This window comes from Ictalurus furcatus, chromosome 5 (assembly GCF_023375685.1).
Source record: "Ictalurus furcatus strain D&B chromosome 5, Billie_1.0, whole genome shotgun sequence".
Classification (NCBI taxonomy): Eukaryota; Metazoa; Chordata; class Actinopteri; order Siluriformes; family Ictaluridae; genus Ictalurus; species Ictalurus furcatus.
In genome coordinates this window covers 21,995,344-22,022,618 of record NC_071259.1, presented here as the reverse complement: position 1 = coordinate 22,022,618, position 27,275 = coordinate 21,995,344, and the positions used below count along the sequence as shown (strand labels likewise).

The following is a 27,275-nucleotide window of genomic DNA, read 5'->3' as shown; positions in this document are numbered from 1 at the left end:
TGGACATTAATGTTGTGATTTCTTTATATTCGTGGATTTTTTGAGATATTACTGATGCCTGGTGAAAATTTCATATGAATATCCTCATTGGAAATATATTTACTGAAAAAAAAAATGCTGACATGTTCAATACTTATTTCCCTATATGAAGGTATGTAGTTACAAGAGTGGGAGGTGTAAGAGTTACCTAATGATTTTGAAGAACCTAAAAATGCTCACATTTTGAATCCAAATGTAAAAAGAGGACAATATGCAAACAGAAAAGTTGATGAGTCACCCAAATGCCTACATAAGTGTGAGTCTGCCCCCTACAGATCAACTCAGTAAATGGCAACACTAGCTGGAAGATCAGCCTGTTCATGATGTTCAATGACCACAGAGATGAAGTTCTTAAAGGAGTAAGTTCACTCTAGATTGCCATCACATCTGTACAGATGTCTTTTACTCATTAATCAGATGCACCATTTGAATGTTTGTAGAGATATGAACGATCTGAGCTTTGTTTTTACCTTCGAATACACATACATATTATATTTTCCCATGGCTTTAATGCTAGTTTAACCAGCAAGTGTGTCTATCAGTGAAGCATAATGCAGAATCAGAGGTTTCCTTCTTTTCTGGCGTAGGGAGATGTAGTCCGACTTTTCCATGCTGAGCAAGAGAAGTTTTTGACCTGTGACGACTACAAATCCAAGCTGCACGTCTTTCTGCGTACAACACTGCGTCAGTCTGCTACTTCAGCCACCAGTTCTAATGCATTATGGGAAGTGGAGGTACAGTAAGAGATTATCCAAATAAGATGTGCTAAATTAGTGTAAATGGTACTCATAACGGTTGCTAAATTAAGTACAGGTTCAGTGGTTTTAGCACAATTCCTGCAAATATGTACTTAGTTTGACTTGTACATTAAACAGTCTGATGTAGAGGGCTGTGTAAATTTAGGATTATTTTCACTTGAAGTTTTGTTAATGGTTGTTAATTCCTGGGTATTTTTGGTAGGTGGTACATCATGACCCGTGTCGAGGAGGAGCAGGTCACTGGAATAGTCTCTACCGTTTCAAACATCTGGCCACAGGCCAGTATCTTGCAGCAGAGGTAAAGTAACTCATTTAAAATGTGAAATAATAAAGTCCTTTTTTAAAGATCAATGGTTTTATCAATGGGTTCTTAAATTGTTTTCTTTTTTTTCAGGAAAACCCAGGCTACAAAGGGGACGTCCCTGAAGTACAACCAGTGGTAGGCTGGGGTTTTAATGCACTCACCATGCTTAATGCTATGCTTCAATTTTTTTTGCTCCTTTTCCGTGTGCTCTAGGTTCATATGCAAGCATAATTTAGTGGTGTAGCACTGACATGTTACTAATTTGGTTGAGAGTAAGCCAGTTTTTTTCCCATCTGCACTCACTTGCTATTTTTCATTGTCAGAAATTTATGCACCTGCTCAGATTTGGACAGAACAATGCAACAGGGGGTGTGACATTCAAAATCAGTTGATAGAGTGTGATTTGCCTCTTTTTACATGCAGTGCCAATCCTTTTATTTATTTATTTATTTATTTATTTATTTATTTATATTTTTTTACACACATACATGAAGACATTTGGGTTTGCGATCAAAAGATGATTATGAGACAATAGATCATTATTTCACTTCATTTCATTTCATTTTCAGCTTTCATTTCCTGATATTTAAGTCTCCAGGAGGTGAAATGCATTCTTAATTGGTTTCATTTCCACTAGTTTTTGGAATGTGGCTGTGGGGAAGACCCACACATGGGTGTGATGGTCAGGTGTCCACATACTTTTGGCCACATGGTGTATCACTGAGGCCGTAGTAACACCTCCCTCCCACCCCACATCCCTAATCAGGAATATGCTTAATATATGAATTCTAACGTAACCCCTTTTCACATTGCTCCACGCTTTGCCGAGTCACTACCTGCACCGTTGGTCATAAAAATAACAAGACTAAATGATACGGTGGGCCTGCGTCTTTGACTTTTTCTGTGCATGCTTAGGACACCAGTCGCAACAGCAAGAAGAGCCTGGGGGAACGGATAAAATATAAACTAGTTGCAGTACCTCATGGGAATGACATTGCCTCTCTATTTGAACTGGACCCCACCACATTGCAGAAGACTGACTCATTTGTGCCAAGGTGCTGTTTTGTTCCTGTCTGGACAAATAACAATCATGCATATAGTCTAATATATAGACTAAAATGAAAGTTTCTTCATTTTTAAACAGTTGCTCTGTGCGCCAATGTTTTGTTCTTTTCCTTACAGAAACTCTTACGTACGTTTCCGACATCTGTGCACGAACACATGGATCCATAGCACCAATGTGCCTATTGACATTGATGAAGAGAGGCCCATTCGCCTGATGGTGAGAACATTCACAATTTCACTTATGCTGTCCTTGTAAACATTACACTTCTTACAGTTAAGTAAGTTGAAGTGTTATCATCGCAAAATTTCATGATTTCTTATGAGAATTAATTTGTAGGAAGTTTTTGAACTTGACAGTGATGTGTTTATAGCTATTTTTTTTTCTCTCTTTATAGCTGGGAACTTGTGCCACTAAAGAGGACAAAGAGGCGTTTGCCATCGTTTCTGTGCCCACCATGGAGATTCGAGATCTGGACTTTGCTAATGATGCCAGTGCCATGTTGAGCACAGTGGTGGAGAAATTTACCGCTGGATATCTCTGTCCAAATGATAGGAGGTCAAGTAAACACATAAGAGCTAAAATGCTGAAACCTAAAATAAAACCCATCTCACTGTTGTAGTGTAGTTTGAGACATGCACTTATGTGAGCTCTAGATGAAGCTTGAGTTATAGTGGAAAGAAAATGAATAGACACACTTGAACTATTTTTATATGTAGTTGACCTATTAAATGGAATTAAAATAGAATAAATTTTTTATCCACACACAGTACTTAACAAAAGTTCAGTGTCAAAGTGAAATGTTAACAATAAGTTATATTATTATTTTTTTTAATGAACAACTACAATATCTTGGTTTGATAAGTATACACTCCCTTTATTTTAACATCCCTTAAACCCATGGTTTAAAAATGGGTCGGAAATTCATATTCTAATAGTGCAGTGACCCCAAGCATAAGGCCAACGCTGCCGTGGTGTGGCTTGTTCGGGAGAAGGTGGATGTTCTCGAGTGGCCTAGTTATAGGCCTAACATAAATTCAACTGAAAATCTATGGAATAACTTCCATCAGGTTCCATCAGTGAAAACCAAATAACCTCTCCCAGCTTAAACAGTTCTGCAAAGATGAGTGGGGAAAAATCTCTGAGGTGTGCCTTAGAGCGGGGGTTCCCAAACTTTTCAGGGCAAGGCCTCCCAAATGACATTAACATTTGACTGAGGCCCCCCTTTTGCAAGATGTCTTTAAAACATTAAAAATACAGACTTCTGAATATATCCATCTTTTTTTATTAATAATTACATCTTTACATTACATTAGGAATTGATTGTGTATGTGTGTGGTTGTCTGAGAGTGAGAATTTATTTTTCACACCAAATTGTTGAGGCTCCCCGGGTGCCCCCTGGCAGCCCCCACTTTGGAAACCACTGCCTTAGAGGAATGTGACCCAGGCTTGCAAGTGTTTTACAGAGCTACCCCAAAAGACTGGTAGTTGTAGTTGCTGCCTAAGGTGCCTCTGCAAAGTACTGACTCTCTGAGGTGTATACTTAAGAAATGAGGAAATTTAAATTCTGTCAAGTTTACAGAACCTGACAAACAAAACGAAAACATTTTTTGATAGGGGATGTATTCATTTTCTTTCCACTGTACACTGATAAAAATAGACAGAAACCCTAACAAGCTTTGTATCTCTTTCTTTCCTGAATGTTTTATTGTGTAGATATGCCATTAAGTTGCTGGAGGACCTTGTGTTTTTTGTGGTGGATCAGCCAAACACTGGGCAGCCCGTGTTGGATGTGGTGATGACCAAAGCCAACCGTGAGAGGCAGAAACTAATGCGGGAGCAGCATATTATCAAACAGGTATGTCTATGAGCTCTGCATTTCACTGTAAATAACGATTATTGAGAGTGCTAAAAAGTATGTTTTCCAGGCTGACCTTGTAGAATTAATTGAACACAAGTTGAACAGCACATGTCCAAACAGCTGTGTGTACAGTGCTGTGAAAAAGAATTTGCCCCATCCTGACTACTTCTGTTTTTATGTTTTTATCTCATAGTGAATAGTTTTAGATCTTCAAACGAAATACAACATAAAACAAAGGCAACCTGAGTAAACACACAATACAGTTTTTATTTTATTTTTATTGATGCAAAAAAAGTTATCCAACACCTATCACCCATGTGAAAAACTAATTGCCCCCTTAAACATAAAATCTGGTTGTGCCACCTTTAGCAGCAATAACTGCAACCAAATGCTTCTGATAACTGGAGATCAGTCTTTCACTTACTTCTAGGATTTACTCCTATGCTTTGGATAATTGTCTTGCTGTATAATCCAGCTACGCTTGAGTTTCAACTTACGGACTGAAGACCAGATATTCTCCTTTAGGATTTTCTGGTAGAGAGCAGAATTCATGTTTCCCTCAATTATTACAAGTTGCCCAGGCCCTGAAGCAGCAAAGCATCCCCACACCATAACACTTCCACCACCATGCTTGACTGTAGGTATGATGTTCTTTTTGTGGGATTCGGTGTTTGGTTTACGCCAGATGTAACGGGACCCCTGTCTTCCAAACAGTTCCACTTTCGATTGATCAATCCAAAGAACATTCTCCCAAAAGGTTTGAGGATCATCAAGGTGTGTTTTGGCAAAATTCGGATGAGCCTTAATGTTCTTCTGAGTTAGCAGTGGTTTTCACCTTGCCACTAATATGGATGAAATTTTTTCCCAGTGTCTTTCTGATAGTGGAGTCATGAACAGTGACCTTTAATTGATGCAAGAAAGGCCTGTAGTTCCTTTGATGTTTCCTTGGCTCTTTTGTGACTTCCTGGATGAGTCATTGCTGTGCTCTTGGAGGAATTTTAGAAGGTCGGACACTTCTGGGAAGGTTCACTACTGTGCCGAGTTTTTCCATATGGAGATAATGGCTCTGACTGTGTTTCTTTGGAGTCCCTTTGAAATAGCTGTGTAACCCTTCCCAGACTGATGTATTTCAAGCACCTTCTTCCAAATCATTTTTGAAATTTCTTTCAACTTTGGCATAGTGTGTTACTGGGTAAGACCTTTTAACCAATTTCATGCTGTTGAAAAATTCTATTTAAGTGTTGATTTGATTGAACAGGGTTTGCAGTCATCAGGCCTGGTTGTGTCTAGTCCAGCTGAACCCCATTATGAATGCAGTTTCATAGATTTGGGGAGTTAGTAACTGGGGGGCATATACATTTTCACACAGGCCCAGTTAGTATTTGATAACCATTTTTTGGTTCAATAAATAACATTATCATTTAAAAACTGTATCCTGTGTTTACTCAATTTTCCTTTGTTTTATCTTAGATTTTGTTTTAGTTTCTGAAACAATTTAGTATGAGATAATAAAATATACAAAAACAGAAGAAATACTTTTTCACAGCACTGTGTCAGTGGGCAATGTGCCTAGGACAAGTAGATTTTGTGTGTAAAAGAGAAAAAAAAACACTACTTCATATTATTAATTCGTTGATAGTCATGACAAATAACAAATCAGATTTATATATATGTGTGTGTGTGTGTGTGTGTGTGTGTGTGTGTGTATGTATGTGTATATATATATATATATATATATATATATATATAAGTGTAATGTTTTGGTTATGTTCATATCCCTGCTGTACATCATTAGGTCAGATTTTGTAGCTATTTCATTTCTTTTGTTTTAGATATTTGGGATCATTAAGACTCCGTTTAAAGAAAGAGGAGGGGAGCCCCCTTTGCTGAAGTTAGAGGAACTGGCTGATCAGAAGAATGCTCCATATCAGTACATGCTGCGGCTCTGCTACAGAATCCTTCGCCACTCCCAGGAGGATTACCGCAAAAACCAGGTATAAACACACAGAACAATACTATGTGTATGACGTTTGTAAATGTCCTTGCAGTGATGATGAAGTAATTGATACACACCATTATACCAAAAATGTAATGTAAGGGGTTAGAAGTGTAATTACATTTAATGTAGTCATAGCTGGGGATATCAATTGATGTGGGATAACATAAAGTCAAAAGCTCCTTTCTTTTTTTCTCTGTCTTTAGGAGGACATAGCCAAGCAGTTCGGATTGATGCAGTCTCAGATTGGCTATGACATTCTGGCTGAGGACACAATCACAGCCCTGCTGCATAACAACCGCAAGCTATTAGAGAAACACATCACTAAAACTGAGGTTGAGACCTTTGTCAACCTGGTGCGCAGGAACAGGGAGCCCAGGTCAGTGCTTTTACAGTCTTAACTCTCTTTTAATCATCATCCTGCGTGGTTTCCAAGATTCAGTTTGCATTTCCCATTATTTCTGGGTAAAAGAAGAGGAAAATGTCCTTCTTTTTTTGCAATTTATGTGCAAGAAATTGAAAATGAACTGTGGGTGTATTGTGAAGAGGTTAAAGCAGGGATGTCAAATTCATATAAGGTAACTGGTCACGTTACACTTTAGGCAAAAAAAAAAATAGTTTAGTGACCATTATACAACAGTTCATTCAAACCAGTAATTTCATTAGAAAAACGGTGTTCCAAAAGGATATTTAATATAAGCTGTGGTTTCTTTGGGAACTATTTTCAGAGATGGGGCAAAAGTAAAAAAAAAATAAAATAAATAAATAATAATTAAAATATATATGTTCATATTGTCTGTTACTCTATATTAATTTATTGTTAATAGATCTGTTTCATATAAGCAATATCACACTCGCAGTTGTGCTAATCAACATGGCTGTGATTACCTGCTGAATCCAGTACAGCAGCACTCTTGCTCATCAACTCCTGTTAAATGTGTTCAATTATCTGCATGTATCTAAAAGGTACAAATAAAAGCTTGTGGGCGGCTGTGGCTCAGGTGGTAGAGCGGGTTGTCCACTAATCGTAGGGTTGGCGGTTCAATTCCCGGCCCACGTGACTCCACATGCCGAAGTGTCCTTGGGCAAGACACTGAACCTCAAGCTGCTCCCGATGGCAAGTTAGCGCCTTGTATGGCAGCTCTGCTACCATTGGTGTGTGTGTGTGTGTGTGTGTGTGTGTGTGAATGGGTGAGTGAAACGCAGTGTAAAGCGCTTTGGACAAAAGCGCTATATAAGTGCAGACCATTTACCATTTACCAAGTTGTGATTGCATAAGTATTGACCACAGTATTTCACAGTCCTGTGAAATGCAAACTTTTTATTTATTTATTTATTCATATATTTATTTATTTATTTATTCTGGCCAGTTTTGTTTATAATGAAGTAATCATCTTAGAATCTAGAATTGAAATTACCATGTCTTTTTTTTATTTTGTCCTAAGGGTATGTAACATTTTACACTAAATTGTAATAATAAGTTTCAGTGAACAGGAAACGTTTGGCTTGTTTAATGTAATGGCTTATGTTTGACTGTACAGTGGAGGTCTTTGTAACAATGCAATTTTGCTCTAGGTTTCTGGATTACTTGTCAGACCTGTGTGTATCGAATTATGTTGCCATCCCAGTGACACAGGAGCTGATCTGCAAATGTGTGCTAGATCCCAAAAACCAGGATATTCTTATCAAAACAGAGTAAGTTCCTTAAAAGTCTTTGAAAAGTTATGAAAATTATAAATAGGCCTTAGATGTTACTATTTTGACAGCTCATATAAATACTATGTAACTCTGTCAGTCAGTAGATTGTTGCCTGATTTGATTAACACCTACAGTCATGCGTATGTGTGTGCAGACGACGTCCTGTTAAGGTGAGCCAACACCCGTCTGGATATATAGAGGAATATGCAGAGGAGAATGAGGTATGGTTGGTCTGGACTGATAAATCCAATGAGACTCATGCAAAAAGCATTCGGCAGCTTGCACATGAGGCGAGACAAGGAAACACCCATGATGAGAGTGTGCTGACGTATTACAGGTATTCCTTTCTGGAGGAGAAAGTGAGAAAAACTGCTGTAGAAATAATGTTCATACTTTGTAATGATAATCGAAGTAATCTAACCGATTTATAATATTTAGTACAGAGACTTACAGTTTTCTTTTAAAAACTAGTTTTATCCATTTACTTCATGGCTCGCAATAATATATGACCTGATCTTTTTCTTTTCTAGGTATCAGCTGAAGCTATATGCTCAGATGTGTTCAGACCGTCAGTATCTGGCTATCAATGAGATCTCAAAGTATCTGGATGTGGAGCTGATTTTTCTCTGCATGATGGATGAGACTCTTCCATATGACCTGCGTGCCTCTTTCTGTAGACTTATGCTACACGCCCATGTAGACCGCGACCCTCAGGAGCTTGTAACTCCCATTAAGTTTGCACGGCTCTGGACTGAGATCCCCACCTCCATCAGCATCAAGGAGTATGATCACATGCACATAATTTGTTGTGATTAGATTATTGACATATGAGTATTGCACTCTAATGTGGACACCACCTCGTTATATTTAGTCATTTAGCAAGAGTGACTTACAAAACACCATGTAAATGTATGATGATGAAAAAGTAGGTGCCTTTTAGAGTTTGTCTATTGTACAGAAGTTGTTGGGCCTAAATCTAAGTCACTTTTTTTTTTCTAGTTATGATTCTCATATGGACTACTCAAGAGACAACAAGAAGAACAAGTTTGCCAACACCATGGCTTTTATGGAGGAGTATCTCAACAACGTTCTTAATGATGTCTTGCCTTTTGCTGATGAAGAGAAAAATAAATTAACATATGAGGTACGACTCGGATGAAGTCCTTTATTACTGTAATACAATTAATTAAGTGATTGATTAATGACCGGCGCTTAGTAGTGCCTACTCAGCATGGCTCAAGGTCCTTTCCAGAACCTTCACACTAACTGTCCCTCAGTTGTGGAATGAACTTCTAACCTCAATCCAGACAGCAGAATCTGTCATTATCTTCAAAAAACAGCTAAAGACCCACCTCTTCCGTAAACACTTAACTAACCCCTAAAACACCAACCCCACATTATCCTAAAAAAAAAAAACAAAACAACCTACTCTGGCACTTATACCTCTATTCTGCGCACTTTGCTTTTCTAGAACTCAATTAAAAGATCTTGTATGGTAGCATTACTTGTATTGTTCTCCGATTGATATATCGCTTTGATTGTATTTCCTCATTTGTAAGTCGGTTTGGATAAAAGTGTCTGCTAAATGAATAAATGTACGTATAAATTAACCTGGTGTTTCTACAATGATTCATTCATTTTGAGTCATGTTGTGTCCCTTCTCAGGTTGTGAGTCTTGCCAGACATCTGATCTACTTCGGCTTCTACAGCTTCTTTGAGCTGTTACGGCTGACACGCACACTTTTGGGTATCATTGACTGCATTCCCAACCCTGCTGTAGCCAGTCCTACGTTCAGTGATGATGGCACCAGTAAGTACTGAAAACACTTGCCATTATTTGATGTGATCGTGTCAGGGTGTCAAGTGTAGACTGTTTCAAGTCTTGCAGGTTGAAAAAGAACTGAACTTACCAGTGTATTAGCTGTAAAGACATGTAATAAAAGTCTTTTTCATTTGTTGAGATAACAGCAAAACGAAATGCATATAAGTAAATACCTGATTGCCTATAACTTATATATTGCTATATTGCTGTGCTTATATATTGATATCAGGGGTGTTACACAGCAATATATCAGGTTATTCACATAGGATATGCTGTGTTCTTTAATTCATCTCAGCTAAGAATATCCGGCGCTCCATCCATGGAATGGGCCAGATGATGTCTACCATGGTGCTGAGCAGAAAGCAGTCCATGATGCTTACTGGTGGCCGTAACATGATGGGTATGGATGGTGAGACGCGCACTAAGGACAGCATTGACAACCAGGACATCACGGTCATGGACACCAAACTGAAGATCCTGGAAATCTTACAGGTGTGACTTTATATCCATGTTTATGTTTAAAGCCAATATAATCAGGACCTCTAATCTTTAATTGATTCTGTTGGGGTGCAGTTTATCCTGAACGTGCGCCTGGACTACAGACTGTCCTTCCTGCTCTCCGTATTTAAGAAGGAGTTTGCGGAGTTGTATCCTATGGCAGACGCAGATGCAACATCAGCAGTGGAGAATGCAGGTAAATGATACTCAAAAAGCAACAACTATTTGTATAATTATGTATTTACTGGTGGTTTGTATTTCATTTGATTTCGCATGGTTTTGTTTTTGACAGCAACCATCAACCTGCAGTACATAGGGGAGCAGGCAGAGGCCATGTTTGGAGTTGGGTATGTGGCGAATAGTCTTCATTTTTTCCACATTATTGCTGATAAGTATTCATTATGGCAGTTTAATTATTTGTCTCTGAATAGCATGTTTGGACTTGCTACCCATTAGGAAAGCGAACAGCATATTAGAGGTGGATGATGAGGGAGGACGGATGTTTCTGCGTGTGCTGATCCATCTCATCATGCATGAGTACCCTCCGCTGGTCTCGGGGGCATTGCAGCTCCTCTTCAAACACTTTAGCCAGAGGCAGGAAGTCCTACACACCTTTAAACAGGTAAGCCACAAGGACAAACCACATTTTCAGACAAACACAAAGGCATCATTTGGCTGACGGTCCACTATCACTTGTCTAAATTTCGATATACTGATTCGATATTTTTCTTCAGGTCCAGCTCCTAATTTCTGAGCAGGATGTGGACAACTACAAGCTCATTAAGCGTGATTTGGACGGCTTGCGGACTATAGTGGAGAAGTCTGAGCTCTGGGTGGTCAAGAAAAGCGGCTCAGACAAGAAGAAAGATAAGAAGAAGGATAAAAAAGACAAGGATGAGAAAAAAGATAAGGAAGAGAAAAAGGATAAGGAAGATAAAAAAGACAAGGAAGAGACAAAAGCCAAGGATGAGAAAAAAGACAAGGAAGAGAAAAAGGATAAAAAAGATGATAAGGTGAGCTTAGCATGACTACTGGTTTGCCAAATTTAACCACATTAGAAATATAGTCAACTGTATCACAATACTCCTCTAAGGAAAGTATATTATTTTTGTATATTGAAAGTATTTTTTTCCCCCTAGGCCTCTGCTGCAATCGTAGAACCTGGCCCTTCCAAAGAAAAACTTGAGAAGAGTAATGAAAGCTATCAAAATGTCAAGGAGGTTTGTTGAATTACTGATTGAGGTTGAATTAAGATGCGTTGAGGTTGCTCTGAGAGCATAAATGCTGTGGATTGAAATAAAATAACGCCTATTTTTTTCATATCTAGATCCTGGAGCGCTTAAATAAGATGTGCAATTCTGGGGTGTTTAAGAAGCAGCAAAGGCTTCTGAAAAACATGGGTGCACATAAAGTCATGTTGGACCTGCTGCAGGTCTCTTATGATCGGGTAGGTAATAATACTGTGCATATCACAGTCTCACAGTTTGTACTGTTAGGACATTAGACTTGATCGGAAGGTCGTGAGTTCAAATCCCAGCACCGCCAAGCTACCACTTCTGGGCCCTTGAGCAAGGCCCCTAACTCTCAACTTCTCAGTTGTGTGTGTGTGTGTGTGTGTGTGTATATATATATATATATATATATATATATATATATATATATATATATATATATATATATATAAAAAGAGATGATTGTAAGTCAATCTGGATAAGGGCATCTGCCAAATGCCATAAATGTAATAGCACCTAGCTTTCATGTGTTAATTTAATAAAGACAAGATATTGAGCTGATTGTATAGTCTTTCTTCTGTTATGTATGATGGAGAATTCTGTACAAAACATACTGGTCCTTACTCATATGCCTATTGTGACTCTGATTTATTCTTTCTTTTTTTTTTTTGACAGACTGACAAGAAAATGCAAGAGATCATTAAGTTCACCCACCTTTTCCTGCAGAAATTCTGCATTGGAAACCAAGAAAATCAGGCTCTGCTCCACAAACATCTTAACCTTTTTCTTACCCCTGGAGTAAGCTCAATCATGGGGTCTATTTGAAGGATTTTATTTTTAGGGTCACACTGTATGCATGCTACATGTATACAGTATAAGCAAATTTAGTACTTAACTATAAATACAAATGAGAACTAATGGAGAACTAATGATGTTAAAATTCTCTGGGTCTAACCCCCCTCCCCCCCCCCCAGGTTCTAGAAGCAGAGACAGTGCAACATATCTTCAGTAATAATTACCAGCTTTGTTCAGAGATCAGTGAGAATGTCCTCCAACACTTTATGAACTGCTTGTCCACTCATGGGCGCCATGTACAGTACCTCAGCTTCCTGCACACTATCATCAAGGCTGAGGGGAAGTATGTGAAGAAATGCCAAGATATGATCATGACCGAGGTATGGGTTAACAACTAAAGTATGGTATCGTGTTATATACATTGTTCACATTAGGAGGATTGTAAAATAGACCCTTACTGTTCAGCTTTTAAAATAAATACAGTATTTATTTATTTTTTTATATAGAGTTTCTGAAATGTTGAGGCTTCTGTATTTTATGTACTGTCAGCTGCCAGTTTATTACGCACACCTCCCTTGTAATTACACTTATCAGCCTTATCATCTTGAGGTATGTCAACCATATAGGTGCACTTTGTTGGTATAAAATTACTGAAAGTAGCCCATCTGTTGCACAATTTGCCAGGCCTCATCTACAGTACCTGTTCCATTAATGGAAAGAGACCACCATACAATCACCACTTCACTTCAGTAAATCGCTTTAAGAGCAACAGCTAAATGCTGTAAACAGTACATTGTTGGTACAGTAGTGTTGATAAGAACTGTGTATTGTCACTGTCTATTTTATTAGACACATCTACCTTGTTAGTCCACCTATTTTACACTTTGGGATGTTGTCATTTTTCCATGCACAGTTTCTGTTAACCGTTTTCTAGTTTGATGATGATTAATTTACCTGGATATTATTGGTTGGTGGATTATTTTCCCCTCATCCATGACTCATACACTCATACCAGCGCCACCACACCAACATGTCCTTACCTGTCGTGCTGAGAATGGTCCATTATCCAATTATTCTCCTGGTCAGCAGAGGTACTGCAATGGTCTCTTTCCAAATAATTTTGCACAAGAGCAGAAGTGGATACAGTAATTGTATACCTAGAAGATGACCTACAGTATATGGTGAGTTATCCTGATGAAAGTGGCAATAAGTGTAGGTGTAAGGAAGGTGCACCTAATAAACACATGAGCTTAATGCTATTTGCCATGTTATGTTTGTTTAAAATATAACATTTAACACTGACTACCCAATTATCTACTGCTTCAAAACAGTCTCAGTCAAAACAGAGACTGGGGACATCATGGGACAACAAATTGAATGCTATCTTTTAAATCATTGTTACCCCACTAAAATCTCAATATCAACACAGATATCAGTGTTGTATACTCAAATGTGAAGTTGCCCACTAGCTTTAATGCTTAATAAAATAAATGCAGCTTTGGACATTGACAGTAACTCAGAACATTCTTAAGAAATGTTAGAGATCCTACTCCCTCGGTGAGAAATCTGTTTAATATAATTAAACACACTTAATGATGTTAATCTCTGATTTTATCTCCTGATCTATATTCCAGTTATCAAATTTAGGTGATGATGTCGTGGTCTTCTACAATGATAATGAGTCTTTTGCCAAAATGCTGGAGCTCATGATTGAGTCTAGAGAGGGGGTGCAGGAGCACAGCCCACTCCGCTACCATATTTCCCTGGTGGAGCTGCTGGCTGCGTGTGCTGAGGGCAAAAACGTCTACACTGAGATAAAATGCACCTCACTGCTGCCCCTGGAGGACATTGTTCGAGTCGTCACACATGAGGACTGCATCACAGAGGTAGCATGGTTTCAATAGTATATAATTCCTAATATCAATTAATATAATAAAATGATGCTTTTTCAAGCTACTTTACAAATATTTGATTAAATGAGGCTTTCTGTGAACAACATGAGGCACATGGTTAACTGGCCTGTGGCTTCTCTATTCTGAATGTATGATAGGTGGCGGATACATGGTACTGCTGATCTCCTGGGACTTTCACACACAACAGTCTCTAGAGGTTACACAGAATGGTGCTAAAAAACAAAAAAACATTGAGTGAGTGACATTTCTGTTAGTGGAAATGCCATGTTGATAAGAGAGGTCAAAGGAAAATGGCCAGATTGGTTCGAGTTGCCAGGAAGGATACAGTAATTCCTTTAATCACTCTTTATAACTGTGGTGAGCAGAAAAGCATCTCAGCATGCACGACATTACAAACCTTGAGGTGGATGGGTTACAACAGCACAAGACCACATTGGTTTCCATTCTGACAGTTAAACTGGACAGTTTAAGATGACGGTGAGTCTGTGCCCCTGCTTGCCTCAGATACTTGTTCTTGGCTGACAGGAGTGGAACCCAATGTGACTTACTATAGATTTCCTGTCAGCTCAGACCAGTCTTGTCATTCTCCACTAATTTCTCTCAAGGTGTTTCAGCTTGCAGACCCTCCACACACAGGATTTTTTTTCCCGCACCATTCTGTGTAAACTCTAGAGATTGTTGTGTGTGAAAATCCAAGGAGATCAACAGTTTCTGAAATACTCAAACCAGCCCATCTGGTACCAACAACAATGCCACTGTTAACATCACAGAGATCAGACACTTTGAGTTCTTATGTGGCCTCTTAAGGGGAAAAAGTTTTGGATACCCCTATTGCTTGTGGACTCTGCAAGTGCTCACTGTTTATCATTGCTGTCTTGTGTCTCAGGTGAAAATTGCCTATGTAAATTTTGTGAACCACTGCTATGTGGATACAGAAGTGGAAATGAAGGAGATCTATACCAGCAACCACATATGGAACCTGTTTGACGATTTTCTCATAGACATGGCTAGGGTAAGACACAGCCTACAGGCAATCCTCAAATAACTCACATTAGCTGTTGTCAGACCTGATCAATTTATTATTTTGTTATATGGAATGGAGCCCCCCGATAATAACTGTTGTCTTTAGATGTGTATTAACCGTGAGAAGCGCCTGCAAGACCCAGTTCTGGAGAAGTATGTCTTCCTGGTTGTACTGGATACTATAAATGCCTTCTTCAGCTCACCTTTCTCTGAAAACAGCACCTCTCTGCAGGTGAGCCACTACAACAGCCAGTGCTGTTTTAACCTTATGATTTATACTTTTGACATAATTCATTGTTTGAATTCACACGTCTAAAGCAACAGCTAATGGCAGTAGAGATGCATGATATGTGTTATTCCTCTTATTCCACAGTAGTTTGCCAACAGTAAAAGTTATTTATTTACTAATGAATGACATGTCATACTTTTATCAGTTTATAGTTTATATTTTAATGTTGTGGAATCTGCCGAACAAGCTCGTTACTGGTATTGAACCACATTCTTAAGCACTGAGGGACAAATTCTAGTTAATGGTCATTATTTTGATCTGTGTATTTTCCAGTCTCATCATGATATGTTGATAAAGTTGCTGCAGTCTACCATGCGTCTGATGGACTGTCCCTGGCTTCAGGCCCAGCAAAAGGGACTAGTGGACAACTGCATTCGAACCCTGGCCGTGACTGGTATAGCAGAGCTATTTGTTCTGTCACTATTGACACAAAAAGGCTTAGCTGCACTTAAATGCAGACTCTCGAGATAAATCATGTTAGGTTAAATCTTTTCATCTTTTTCAGTTTAAACAGTGGATAAAACATGATGATTTGTTGATCAAAAATATAAAGTATGGTATTTGTAACTTTAAAATTAAAACAAAATTTGTCCTGACTCTATCTATAGCTAAGACCCGATCAATCTGTCTGCCGGTGGATTTAGAAGCCCTTGTTAATGTAATGCTGAGCAACAGTTCAATGAATGCTCTGGCCCGTGCCAACCTCAACTACAAGAGTAACACACGATCCACACGACCCACCGGCTCAAACAACCCATGGGACTATAAGAACATAATTGAAAAGCTACAGGTTTGTGTATAGGAGCTGTATGAAACCAATTAAGTAAAATTCTGGTTAGAGTAGGATGTTTTTAATACAATTCTGGTGGCTGACTTGGTGTTCTTGTAGGATGTCATTAACACGCTGGAGGATCGGTTAATGCCGCTGGTTAATGCAGAGTTGTCTGTATTAGTGGACGTCCTGCACCAGCCTGAGCTACTCTTTCTTGAAGGCTCTGACGCTCGCAACCGCTGTGAATCCGGTGGCTTCATTTCCAAGTGAGGCATCTCTTCGTCAACATGCTGCTCCTTGATTAATGTCATGAAAAATTTAAAGACCTCTAAATGAATAAAAAGCCATGTTTTAACATGATTGCCCATGGTACAGTGTATCAGCAGGAATGTATTTACTTACTCTCTCTATCCTCCAGACTAATTCAGCACACCAAATCCCTGATGAACTCTGATGAGAACCTCTGCATCAAGGTGCTCAAGACTCTACAGGAGATGCTAATCCGCAACCTGGACTTTGATGAGAAGGTTGGATGTTTAAGCATGATGTACATTCCCAAAAGCTTTTGAACATGGTTGGATTTACAGTACAAGTCTCAAACAAGCCTTTAATTAAATACCTAAATCTTTGCATCTAAGGACTATAACTATTCTCAGATTCTAATTGGTACCCTAAAGTGTTTTTTTAAAAAGTGCGTTATTAAAGACAAAAAGTGCACTTGTTTAGTGAACTATTTACTATGGTTAAATGGTTACTATGGTAAGATTATATCAGTGTTAGCTTTTTTTTTGTCCAGCCATTGATTTGTACACAGTGTTACTTTCAACTTTGAGATAACAATATGTTTTGTGCTACAATTTTGTGTCTATTGGACTTCCTTGTCCACTGTTTATTCACTAATGAGTGTGAATGTTTCTTTTTGTAGGGGATTGCCTTGAGAAAGGTGTTGTTGCAAAATTATCTCTTTAACAAAAAGAGCATGAAAGCTGATCTTGCTGAACTCGGAGCTGGAGGTTTGTGCAGCTATGACTAATTCATACTATAGTAGAGAAAGAAGTCATATTTTTTTAAATGGATACATGTTGGAGTTATAGTGACTAAGGGACTTGTACCATCAATCTGAATTGCTGTTATGATGGGTGTGTACCATTATCTAACCAGAAAAGTCAGAAAATGGACACTAAATGTACTTGCTCTGGAATGTCCTTTAAGGGGATTTGGAAAAAACCCCCAAAAAAACCCATAGACACTTATGTTAGATGACGGGACAATCTCCTGTTGGTGTTGGTGTACTAGTATCAGTTCAATCATTGCATTTATCTCTTTTTTTTCATGTTTGTATTGTGCAGATATAATAGAAAAATTAATCCAAACACATTACAAATTTGGTGCAGCACATTGAAAAGAAACTAAGGGGCCTAGAAAAGCCCACACTATCAGGGGAAAAATGAGGATTATTAAGAGGATGGAATGGGCCAAGCATAGATATGTCTGGTTTGAGCTCTCTCTCTCTCTCTCTCTGTGTGTGTGTGTGTGTGTGTGTGTGTGTGTGTGTGTGTGTGTGTGTGTGTACGTACATCATTAGGTGGAGAGGCAGAGCGAGACTGGGCTGCTGTGGCTGTAGTACAGTGTCGTCTGGATAGAGAGGGTGGCACAAAATTGTTTACAGACATCATTACAAGCTCCAAAAATGAGAAAATCTTCCAAGAGGCTATCCAGCTAGCCATCTGTCTGTTAGAGGGAGGCAACACTGAAATACAGGTGTTCATAGTCACTGGACATGTGACTTCTACTTTGTTCTTAGTTTCAGCAACACTAATAATATCTAAACCTTTTTAAGCTTTAAGCCTTTTTTTTTTTACACTCCAGAACTCCTTCTACAAACTGATGATGGGGGACAACAAGTCTGAGAAGTTCTTTAAAGTCTTCAACGATCGTATGAAAACTGCACAGTTGGATGTGAAAGCCTCCACTTCAGTCAGTGTTGGTGAAATGAGCCACAAAGCCAAAGATGAAAAAGAGCTGGAACCAGGTGAAAAAGCACGGAAACAAGTTTTTATGGAGTCGTCTTAAAAAAAAACAGATACACCTACTATGCTGTTAAATGGCCTACTGTATAGTATGAAAATTAGATTAGTGTGGTTTGTTTAGTGCAGTGGTAAAGAGGATCCTCCCTGTTTTACATGCTGTTCAAAACCAGAGATTTTTTCTGTGTTGCATGAGAGATGAATTTGCATTCTTATTGACTCTAATTGAATTTTTTTAACTTAATGAATATCATGCAGTTAAGATGGGGGATAGAGATTATGGGATAGAGAGACAGAAAACAGCATTGTGTAAATTGTTAAAATTATACAGGCAAGAGTTTCAGAGTTAAAATGACATGCAATGTGTTACATTGACATAAAGAAATTACACACAAAAAAAATCCTCAAATACATGATCTAGCACCTTTAAACAATAGGCAAGATGAAAGGAAAAGACCATGACTGTCTAACTGTTTACTACTACATGTGAAATGTGCTGTAAAGTAGGAGAATGTTAATGATTAACATTCTGTCTTCTGTTGTAGGGGCCCCTGCAATGTATCCACTAGGGGAAGCAGCCCAGTATGGCCAAAATCCCATGGCCCTAGCTCCTTCTAACCAGGCTGAACAGCAGGAGGTGGACACTGAGATGGGCCCCACAGTCATGATCATGAAGCCTATTCTACGCTTCCTTCAGCTGCTCTGTGAAAACCACAACCAAGACCTACAGGTCAGCCACTGCTTCATCCGTTTTTACATCCTTACATTTTGCCCAAAGGTTTTGGTAATTTTGTTAAGCCCTTTTGGCAGAATATAACTCCGTACTAATTCCATTAATATTGCTTTTTAAGAATTTCCTTCGCAGTCAGAACAACAAGACAAATTATAATCTGGTCTGTGAGACACTTCAGTTCTTGGACATCATGTGTGGGAGCACTACAGGTGGCTTGGGTTTGCTGGGGCTCTACATCAATGAGAACAATGTAGAGCTGATCACACAGACACTGGAGACGCTCACAGAGTATTGCCAGGGACCATGCCAGGAGAACCAGGTCAGAAAACTAACCACAGATGGCCTGACTCTATAAACGCTTCACTGCATACATAGCCACACACGTTATGTCAGGTGCTGTAGTAGGTTAATGATTTGTATGAATGGACACGTAGATGAATTTTGTGCTGATTTTGTTTCTCTGTTCTGTCTGTTTGAAGACTTGCATTGTAACTCATGAGTGCAATGGAATTGACATCATCACTGCCTTGATTTTGAATGACATTAGCCCTCTGTGTCGCTACCGGATGGAGTTGGTGCTCCAGCTTAAGGTATTATCTTGCTGTAATATCTCTGTACCTAATTATCTGACAAAAACTATCAGTTATGCTAATCATTTCTAACATTCTGGCCTCTCATGTTATACATTATATATTGCTTACATATATTATACATTATACACACACAGTATTACATATACAGAACATTTCTTAAGGTGATGCAAGGTTTCCTCATTTTTAATGCATAAGAGGAAGGTTATGTGGTTAGTATCTTTATTGTAATGTGCTTCTTGGCAGGACAACGCCTCCAAGCTTTTACTTGCTCTTATGGAGAGCCGCCATGACAGTGAGAACGCAGAAAGGATTCTGATTAACCTTCGACCCCGTGAACTGGTTAGTCCACTACCTGGCTGTGCACCAGAGTCAAAGATCTGCAAATTCAAATATACGGTAAACTCATCACATGTCTTCACTGGCCAACAGGTTGAAGTGATAAAGAAGGCTTATCTGCAGGAGACTGACTGTGACTGTGAGGATGTAGAGGTGTCACCTAGGGAAGTCGGCCACAACATCTACATCCTGGCACTACAGGTACACTATTGACCAATTATGTACTATAACTCAGTTTCTTGAATGCGCTTCAGAATGTTAAACCTCAATTTTGTCATTCTGTATAGTTGGCACGGCACAATAAGACTCTCCTTAACCTGTTGAAGCCACCAAAAAAGTCAAAAGAAGAGCTTGAAGAGGGCATCTCTTCTATGGTAAGGGTTTCAAATGACCGCCACCTTTTTCGCTTTTAATCATTATGATGAGTAAAACAGACATTTCTCACTCAAATGGTCTTCATGACTACATTCTTGCTTTTTCTGTAGCTCAGTCTGAACAACAGGGGATTCTCCCAAATGCTGAAATCCTCAGCTCCAGCAGAGGTTAAAGAGGAAGATCCACTGGAGCACTACGCCAAACACACTGCTCAGATTGAGGTTAGCTTTTTTTTCTTCTTTTTTGTTTCATTACAATAACACTTCTGCAAAGCTTTCAGAACCCCATTAAGCAATTTCCACCCATTCACAGTTGGGTTAATTGAGTATGACTATTGCATTACATCAGATAGTTCGTGAGGATCGCAGCATGGAGCAGATTGTGTACCCTCTCCACCCAATCTGTGAATACCTGACAGAAGAGTCCAAGTTCCGTGTCTTCACCACCACAGAACTTGATGAGCAGGGCAGCAAAGTCACAAACTTTTTTGAGCAGACCTCATTCCTGCATAATGAGATGGAGTGGCAGAAGAAGCTACGCAGTATGTGCTGAGTTCTGTCTTTTATCATCTGAGAAGTTCTGAAACATTTACAATAAGGTTCTTCACTAGAGTATGGGAAAACCTGTCTGATGTCTCTGAGGCTGAATACTGGCAAATAGCCAGAAAAGAAGAATAATTGGGATTTGACCAAAATTTTATTTCATAGCAGTGCTTTGGTATAATTTTAACTAAATTATAATGTTGATAGAGATATTCAATTAGACTTCTGGTTTTCGGTGTAGAAAGTGACTACTCACAGGTCTCTGTCTTTTCAAGGTATGCCAGTGCTGTACTGGTTCTCTGGCCGAATGTCACTATGGGGCACCATCTCATTCAACCTGGCTGTCTTTATCAATCTCATCATTGCCTTCTTCTACCCATTTGACACTGGCCAAAGTACATCATCAAAATCTCTACTGCATATTATATGTTTATATATACATTGCCAGTTTATTAGGTGCACCTGCCTTGCTGGGTATTTTATCAGGTAGATCTACCAGACATGTGCAATTTCTAAATTTACATTTACTCATTTGGCAGTTGCTTTTGGTAGCTCAGTGGTTAAGGTGTTGGGCTACTGATTGGAAGCTCATGAGCTCAAACCCCAGCACCGCCAAGCTGCCACTGTTGGGCCCTTGAGCAAGGCCCTTAACCATCAACTGCTCAGATGTATAAATGAGATAAATGTAAGTTGACCTGGATAAGGGCATCTGCCAAATGCCATAAATATAAATGCTTCTATTAAAAGTGACCTTACAGTTGAGCTGAGTAGATGAAGGTTAGTTGACCTTCCTCAAGTAGAAGCTTAGCAGTACTGAGATTCAAAATCACAATCTTGTGATTGATAGCTCAAAGCTTCAACCACTGAGCCTCTGCCCCTTTGTAGGTACAGAATACACCTAGAGACCGTGACCTATCTGTAGCTATACACAGTGTGTATAGCTATACACTGTCTAGTAGTGAAAAGGGCCACAATTGAATCAATGTTGACCACATATAACTTGGATCTTTCTCAGCCTGGTATTGATAATGCTATGGTAGCGTGTGTGTTGCTGGGGTTTATAGACATCTCAGTGTCACTGCTGCATGGAATTAATAATCCACCAATCACATAATCGGGTCATCAGTGGTCTTACAGGCCTCTCTATCAGGTAAGGGAGCTGTCAGATCATCATACAGGTAGTAATTGTATAGCTACAGAGTGCAGCTGCATGTAGACTTATCTGAAAAATGTCAATACAAGGTGGGTGTACCTAATAATGTTGCAATATCAGAATCAGTATCTTAATGCTTGGCTCTGACTTCTTTCAGGTTCCATTGATTCTTCTTTGTTGTACCTTCTGTTCTGGGCCTTTTCGGGCCTATCCGTTTTGGGTCTGTTGACTCAGCGCTATGGTCTGCAGCTTCTCACCGTGGCGGTCATCCTGCGCTGCATCTACCACTTTGGCATTGGCCCTACTCTCTTCATGCTCGGAACTATCAATGTAAGTCAGAAACATCAGCAAGGTGTGTGACCAAAGGGATCTTTACATTTGGCTTTCACATACAACAAGGTATCAGTGAACAATTGAAAGAAATTGGCTTGAAAGATGTTGTCTTCACTACTTTCCAGTGACTTGGGTAAGCTCTTCTGAATGTAGCACAATAAAATTAAATAAAAAGAAATATCCATTATATTTACTGTAGCAATATAAACAATTTTTATTACTTTATCAATATTAATCAATATAATCAAAGATGTGTTGTTTTTTTTACGCACTAATATTTCACAAGGTCATAACCTCTATGAAATTGAGTCAAGCATGTAGTTTTATGATGAACACATGTTTTAAGTATCGTTCTACATTTAGTGCCTTGGCCTGAACAGACTACGAGGATTAAATGATGGCTAAAAAGAATAAACATGATTTTAATGGATGTTTGCATATGTATCTGGCCACCTAACCTAACCATCACACCCATATGTGCTTGTTGAACATCCCATTCCAAAACCAAGTGCATTAATATGGAGTACATCCACGAAACCCCTCCACCACCCACACACACTATTTCTGCTATAACGGCTTCCACTCTTTCCACTAGATTTTAGAATATTGCTATGGGGATTTATGGCAATTCAGTGCCACAAACGACATTAGTGAAATTTGGCACTGACTACGTTTACATGGGCAGAAGTAATCTAATTATTGATCTTATTCTGAATAAAATAATATTTTTACAACAATTTCATGTTGGAGCAGGTTTGGGCTAGGATATTTACTTCCACTGAAGGGAAATGCTACAGAATGCTTCTTAATGCTACAGAATGAAAAGACATTCTAGGCAATTTTGTGCTTCCAAACTTGTTGCAACAGTTTGGGGAAGACTCCTGTATGGGTTTGATGGTCAGGTGCCCACATGCTTTGGTTCTATATTGTGATTGATTGATTTCTGTTAACCTTGCAATTTGTTCTCTGTCTGTCTTCTCTCCCGTTGCTGTTACACAGCTCCTCAATAAGATTGTGTACGTTGTGAGCTTTGTGGGTAATAATGGTACATTTATCATGGGTTACAAAGCCATGGTGATGGATGTAGAGTTCCTGTACCATCTGTGCTATGTGTTCACCTGCACACTAGGGCTATTTGTCCATGAACTCTTCTACAGCCTAATGGTAAATATATCATTTCATTTCTGACAGCAGTTGATGTGTCAAATCTTCTGGTTTCTGTGCTGACCTTGCACGCTTAGAGTAAAATGATTTGAAAGACTAAATTATGTACTTTACACAATTCAAACCTTTCCAGTTATTTGACCTGATCTACCGTGAGGAAACCCTTTTCAATGTCATCAAGAGTGTGACGCGTAATGGACGCTCCATTCTTCTGACTGCAGTGTTGGCCATCATCCTGGTCTACCTCTTCTCCATTGTGGGCTTTCTGTGCCTCAGGGATGACTTCATCATGGAGGTGGATCATTTACGTTCCACTGATGCAGGTATGCTTGGTTTTGAAAAAAGCTTATAGAGCTAGTGAAAGTTGTAAATGAGAACAAGAAAATCTCTCAGGGGGATATGTAATTGATCCTTATTTGTTAGCAGATCTTTAAAAAAAAAAAAAAACCCTGAAACTGTTTGCATAAGTATTAAATTTATTCAAACTAACAATAGGTAAAACCACCTTTTGCTGATATAACAGGTTTAAAGTATTTTGGGGTAGGGTCCTATCAGCTTTTTACACTGTTTGGGAGTGATTTTTGCCACAGTTTTTTTCAGGTTTCTTGGATGATGTTTGTTGACTGCAGTTTTCAAACAGTCCCACTAATTCTGGGATTCAGATGTTGACTTGTCTTGGCCACCTTAAACATGAACATTTTTGTTTTTAACCACTCCTGTGTTGCTTTGGCCTTGTGGGACCATTATCCTGCAGAAAGCTGAAGTTTTTTCCAAGCAGACTGAAGCAAGTTGTCTTGTAATATCCTCATGTATTTGGCTCCAACCATACTCCCTTCAGTTTTGACAAGAAGAAGGTTCTGAGGATGATTGTTCCCAGAGCATGATGCTGCCACCACCATATTTTACTGTAGGGATGGTATTAATTGAACTCTGTCCTGCCTTAGGTTTGCACCACACATAGAGCTTTGAAACTTGCCCAATTACAGTATCTCGATCTTGGTCTCATTATAGAGTAAAAACAAAACATCTTCACTTTGTCATTTTTGTGCCTTCATGTGGCTCTTCTTGAGAAACAATTTCTTTCTCCCTTACAGTCCTCAATTATGTAGAGCTGTAATGAAATGGTTATCTGGTGCACCTTCACTCCACTCTCATGCATTCTGTAACTCCTTCAGAGTGACTTTTGGCCTCACTGAGGCTTCCCTCATCAGTCTCTGTTTTGTCTTTTGCTCCGAGTTTTGAGGGAGGGCATCGTCTAGTGCTTGGGTGGTGTGATGCAGCTTCCACTTCTTCACTATTGATTCAAAAAGTGCTTACTGGGATGTGTAACCTCCTCATAACTAATTTTACACCCTATTCCTAAATTATTAAATTTTATTGGCATAGCTTTCATTTGATCTCATCTTAAAATGCTCCTTAGTCTTCATTTTCACTCCTTTCCTTCAGACTGTCTCTTCAATGGCCGTTCAACTGGGGTGCTTTTTTGTTCAGAAAATGGAAGCTTTTTTTAAAAAAATATTTCCATGTGAAAGCCAATTATAAGTCACTTGGGTCCTTGTTAATACAACATCTTTCATCTAGAGCTTCTGGAATCTGTGGGTTTGAATACTTCTGCAAGCAGCATTTTTCAGTTTTTGAAATTTGTTTTTGAAATACCTACTGACCAATAATTAATTTTGACTTATATAATTAATTTCTTCCAAAATTGTTATCATTTGTTGAAATCTGATAACTTCCAGGGGCGTTGAATACTTTTGCCATCTACTATATCTGTGGCTGGGAGTCTCAGAGAGCATAACTGGCTCTTTGTGTGGAAAGCTGAGTGGCCCTGGACTATCAGTTCAGCTGACCTATGTCTGTATGAGCAGCAAAAAGATGTGGCAGCTGGCTTTATGTGTATTGGAGGAAGCATGTGTTGTCTTTCATCCTCCCAGAGTGGTACCAATTGTGCAATAGAGGAGACAAAGAATTGGCTTTGACCAAATTTTAGGGGGAATACATTAGCCCAAATTGTGATATCAAGTCACATAGTCAATGAATTTATAATCAATTAATGAAGAGTGATTTTAAAATCTTGTGACAGTCTTTGTCTAGCTTCCTGATGGATTGTTCTTAATTTAGATTCTGAGGGGAGCTGCACTGCAGATGGTGTGGACTGCAATGAAGAGACTGGACTTATAGCAACATCAGAAGGTTAGTCTTTTACTTACTGCACTCAGTCAAACATTTTGCAATGTAAGCTTGAAGAATGACCCAAAGGTTCCAGTCAACTCCAATCTCTGACTTAAAATGATCTTGCAGAAGAAGACAACGCTGAGCGAGCATGTGACACATTGTTAATGTGTATAGTCACTGTTCTGAATCACGGCCTACGAAATGGAGGAGGTGTAGGAGATGTCTTGCGCAAGCCCTCAAAAAATGTGAGAAGGCAAATGCATGCCCTTAAACACACAAATGTATCACATTAAAGGAATATATTGCACAGAAGAACTAATTTGGCATTAGCTTATGCAAAAAGCAACTAAAGATTTCTTATATTTACTGTATAGGAGCCTCTGTTTCCTGCACGTGTGGTATACGATCTTCTCTTCTACTTTATTGTCATCATCATTGTACTGAACTTGATCTTTGGTGTGATTATTGACACCTTCGCTGACCTGCGTAGTGAGAAGCAGAAGAAAGAGGAGATCCTGAAGACCACCTGCTTCATTTGCGGTAAGAGCTTAATAATGAGAGACCAGTATTTCCAGTCTGTTGTGGCTGGGAAGCACAGAACCATGTATCCTGTGAAAAGTCTGTAATCTAATGTAAGACTACTGATAAAACTTCTTCACTGGAAGTCCTCTGAAAAGCATCTGTGTCCAATTGCTTTAGCTTTAGGCCTTTTTGACTGTTGTGGTTTCATTTTTTTTTGCCAATAGGTCTTGAGAGGGACAAGTTCGACAATAAGACTGTGTCTTTTGAGGAGCACATTAAATTAGAGCACAACATCTGGAACTACCTTTATTTCATTGTACTGGTGCGAGAGAAGAACAAAACTGACTACACTGGCCCAGAGAGCTATGTGGCCCATATGATCAAGGTGAATTATTCAGTTGCTTGAATATTGGATGATTAAATGTAGCTATGATTCCATGATATTTAGTCAAATTCAAGTAAGCTAAAAAGGTTTTATTAAACGTGAAAGAAACGGCACTAATTGTTTTTGAAGACACGATTAAGCAAAGTGTCCTGTCATTTGTCTGTAGAACAAGAATCTGGATTGGTTCCCACGCATGCAGGCCATGTCTCTGGTCGTGACCGAAGGGGAAGGGGAGCAGAATGAGATGAGGATCCTACAGGACAAACTCTCGGCCACCATGAAAGTTGTTACACACCTCACTGGCCAGTTAGCAGAGCTGAAAGAACAGGTGAGGCAAATAACCGCTAACCATTGGCACAACACTTAAAATGTTTACCATTCATACAGACGAGGGCATTAAAAGTTCTTCTCTAAGTGAGTTTAGCTGTACTGTAACATTGCATGTGCACCTGAAAAGATATGGTGGCTAGCTTCATGGGTCATGGAGGAAGCATGTAATAGCCTTCACTCTTCCAGACTGGCAGCTGTCATGAGATGAGTGGGAATTGGAGATGTAAAAATTGGGAGGAAACAAATGCTTTTTATAGGGTTACTTACAAATGTTGTGGTGCACAGACCCATAATGTGTAGAGCATGAAGCACTTTGTTTTCACAGTTAATTTTACATGTACATCGAGAGACGAACTTTTTTCAACAGAAGTGGAATTAGGTTATTTCTCCGTATGCTTTTATTTAATGAAGAGTAATGACTTCCTATTCATCCAATAATGAGCTCATCTTAGGAACCCTATTTTATGTATTACAGTATATTTTCTGCTTTTGTATTTTTTCCCTACCATTATAGCTGTTGTCTGTATTGATATCAGTGTTTACA

General features: G+C 38.9%; 1 protein-coding gene across 2 annotated transcripts in view; it reads left to right on the top strand.

Moving 5' to 3' along the window:
* itpr3 (inositol 1,4,5-trisphosphate receptor, type 3) overlaps nt 1-27,275 on the top strand; it is a 35,649-nt gene that overhangs the window by 7,557 nt on the left and 817 nt on the right. For both annotated transcript variants that reach the window (XM_053625246.1, XM_053625247.1), the window contains 51 exons: nt 315-398; nt 627-773; nt 1,000-1,095; nt 1,192-1,236; nt 2,017-2,156; nt 2,284-2,383; nt 2,562-2,722; nt 3,881-4,022; nt 5,858-6,019; nt 6,228-6,400; nt 7,597-7,716; nt 7,874-8,056; nt 8,250-8,501; nt 8,719-8,863; nt 9,385-9,529; nt 9,837-10,033; nt 10,115-10,235; nt 10,332-10,386; nt 10,496-10,661; nt 10,774-11,052; nt 11,179-11,259; nt 11,367-11,486; nt 11,947-12,069; nt 12,246-12,446; nt 13,701-13,952; nt 14,866-14,991; nt 15,109-15,234; nt 15,565-15,685; nt 15,900-16,081; nt 16,181-16,329; nt 16,482-16,590; nt 16,989-17,076; nt 17,649-17,824; nt 17,933-18,095; nt 18,636-18,820; nt 18,942-19,142; nt 19,303-19,413; nt 19,660-19,755; nt 19,846-19,953; nt 20,040-20,126; nt 20,238-20,348; nt 20,476-20,668; nt 20,945-21,064; nt 21,980-22,152; nt 23,155-23,319; nt 23,453-23,642; nt 25,441-25,512; nt 25,621-25,739; nt 25,869-26,034; nt 26,241-26,401; nt 26,568-26,729. In XM_053625246.1, coding sequence (XP_053481221.1) covers nt 315-398; nt 627-773; nt 1,000-1,095; nt 1,192-1,236; nt 2,017-2,156; nt 2,284-2,383; nt 2,562-2,722; nt 3,881-4,022; nt 5,858-6,019; nt 6,228-6,400; nt 7,597-7,716; nt 7,874-8,056; nt 8,250-8,501; nt 8,719-8,863; nt 9,385-9,529; nt 9,837-10,033; nt 10,115-10,235; nt 10,332-10,386; nt 10,496-10,661; nt 10,774-11,052; nt 11,179-11,259; nt 11,367-11,486; nt 11,947-12,069; nt 12,246-12,446; nt 13,701-13,952; nt 14,866-14,991; nt 15,109-15,234; nt 15,565-15,685; nt 15,900-16,081; nt 16,181-16,329; nt 16,482-16,590; nt 16,989-17,076; nt 17,649-17,824; nt 17,933-18,095; nt 18,636-18,820; nt 18,942-19,142; nt 19,303-19,413; nt 19,660-19,755; nt 19,846-19,953; nt 20,040-20,126; nt 20,238-20,348; nt 20,476-20,668; nt 20,945-21,064; nt 21,980-22,152; nt 23,155-23,319; nt 23,453-23,642; nt 25,441-25,512; nt 25,621-25,739; nt 25,869-26,034; nt 26,241-26,401; nt 26,568-26,729 — 7,350 coding nt within the window. The remainder of the gene's footprint in view (nt 1-314; nt 399-626; nt 774-999; nt 1,096-1,191; nt 1,237-2,016; nt 2,157-2,283; nt 2,384-2,561; nt 2,723-3,880; nt 4,023-5,857; nt 6,020-6,227; nt 6,401-7,596; nt 7,717-7,873; nt 8,057-8,249; nt 8,502-8,718; nt 8,864-9,384; nt 9,530-9,836; nt 10,034-10,114; nt 10,236-10,331; nt 10,387-10,495; nt 10,662-10,773; nt 11,053-11,178; nt 11,260-11,366; nt 11,487-11,946; nt 12,070-12,245; nt 12,447-13,700; nt 13,953-14,865; nt 14,992-15,108; nt 15,235-15,564; nt 15,686-15,899; nt 16,082-16,180; nt 16,330-16,481; nt 16,591-16,988; nt 17,077-17,648; nt 17,825-17,932; nt 18,096-18,635; nt 18,821-18,941; nt 19,143-19,302; nt 19,414-19,659; nt 19,756-19,845; nt 19,954-20,039; nt 20,127-20,237; nt 20,349-20,475; nt 20,669-20,944; nt 21,065-21,979; nt 22,153-23,154; nt 23,320-23,452; nt 23,643-25,440; nt 25,513-25,620; nt 25,740-25,868; nt 26,035-26,240; nt 26,402-26,567; nt 26,730-27,275) is intronic.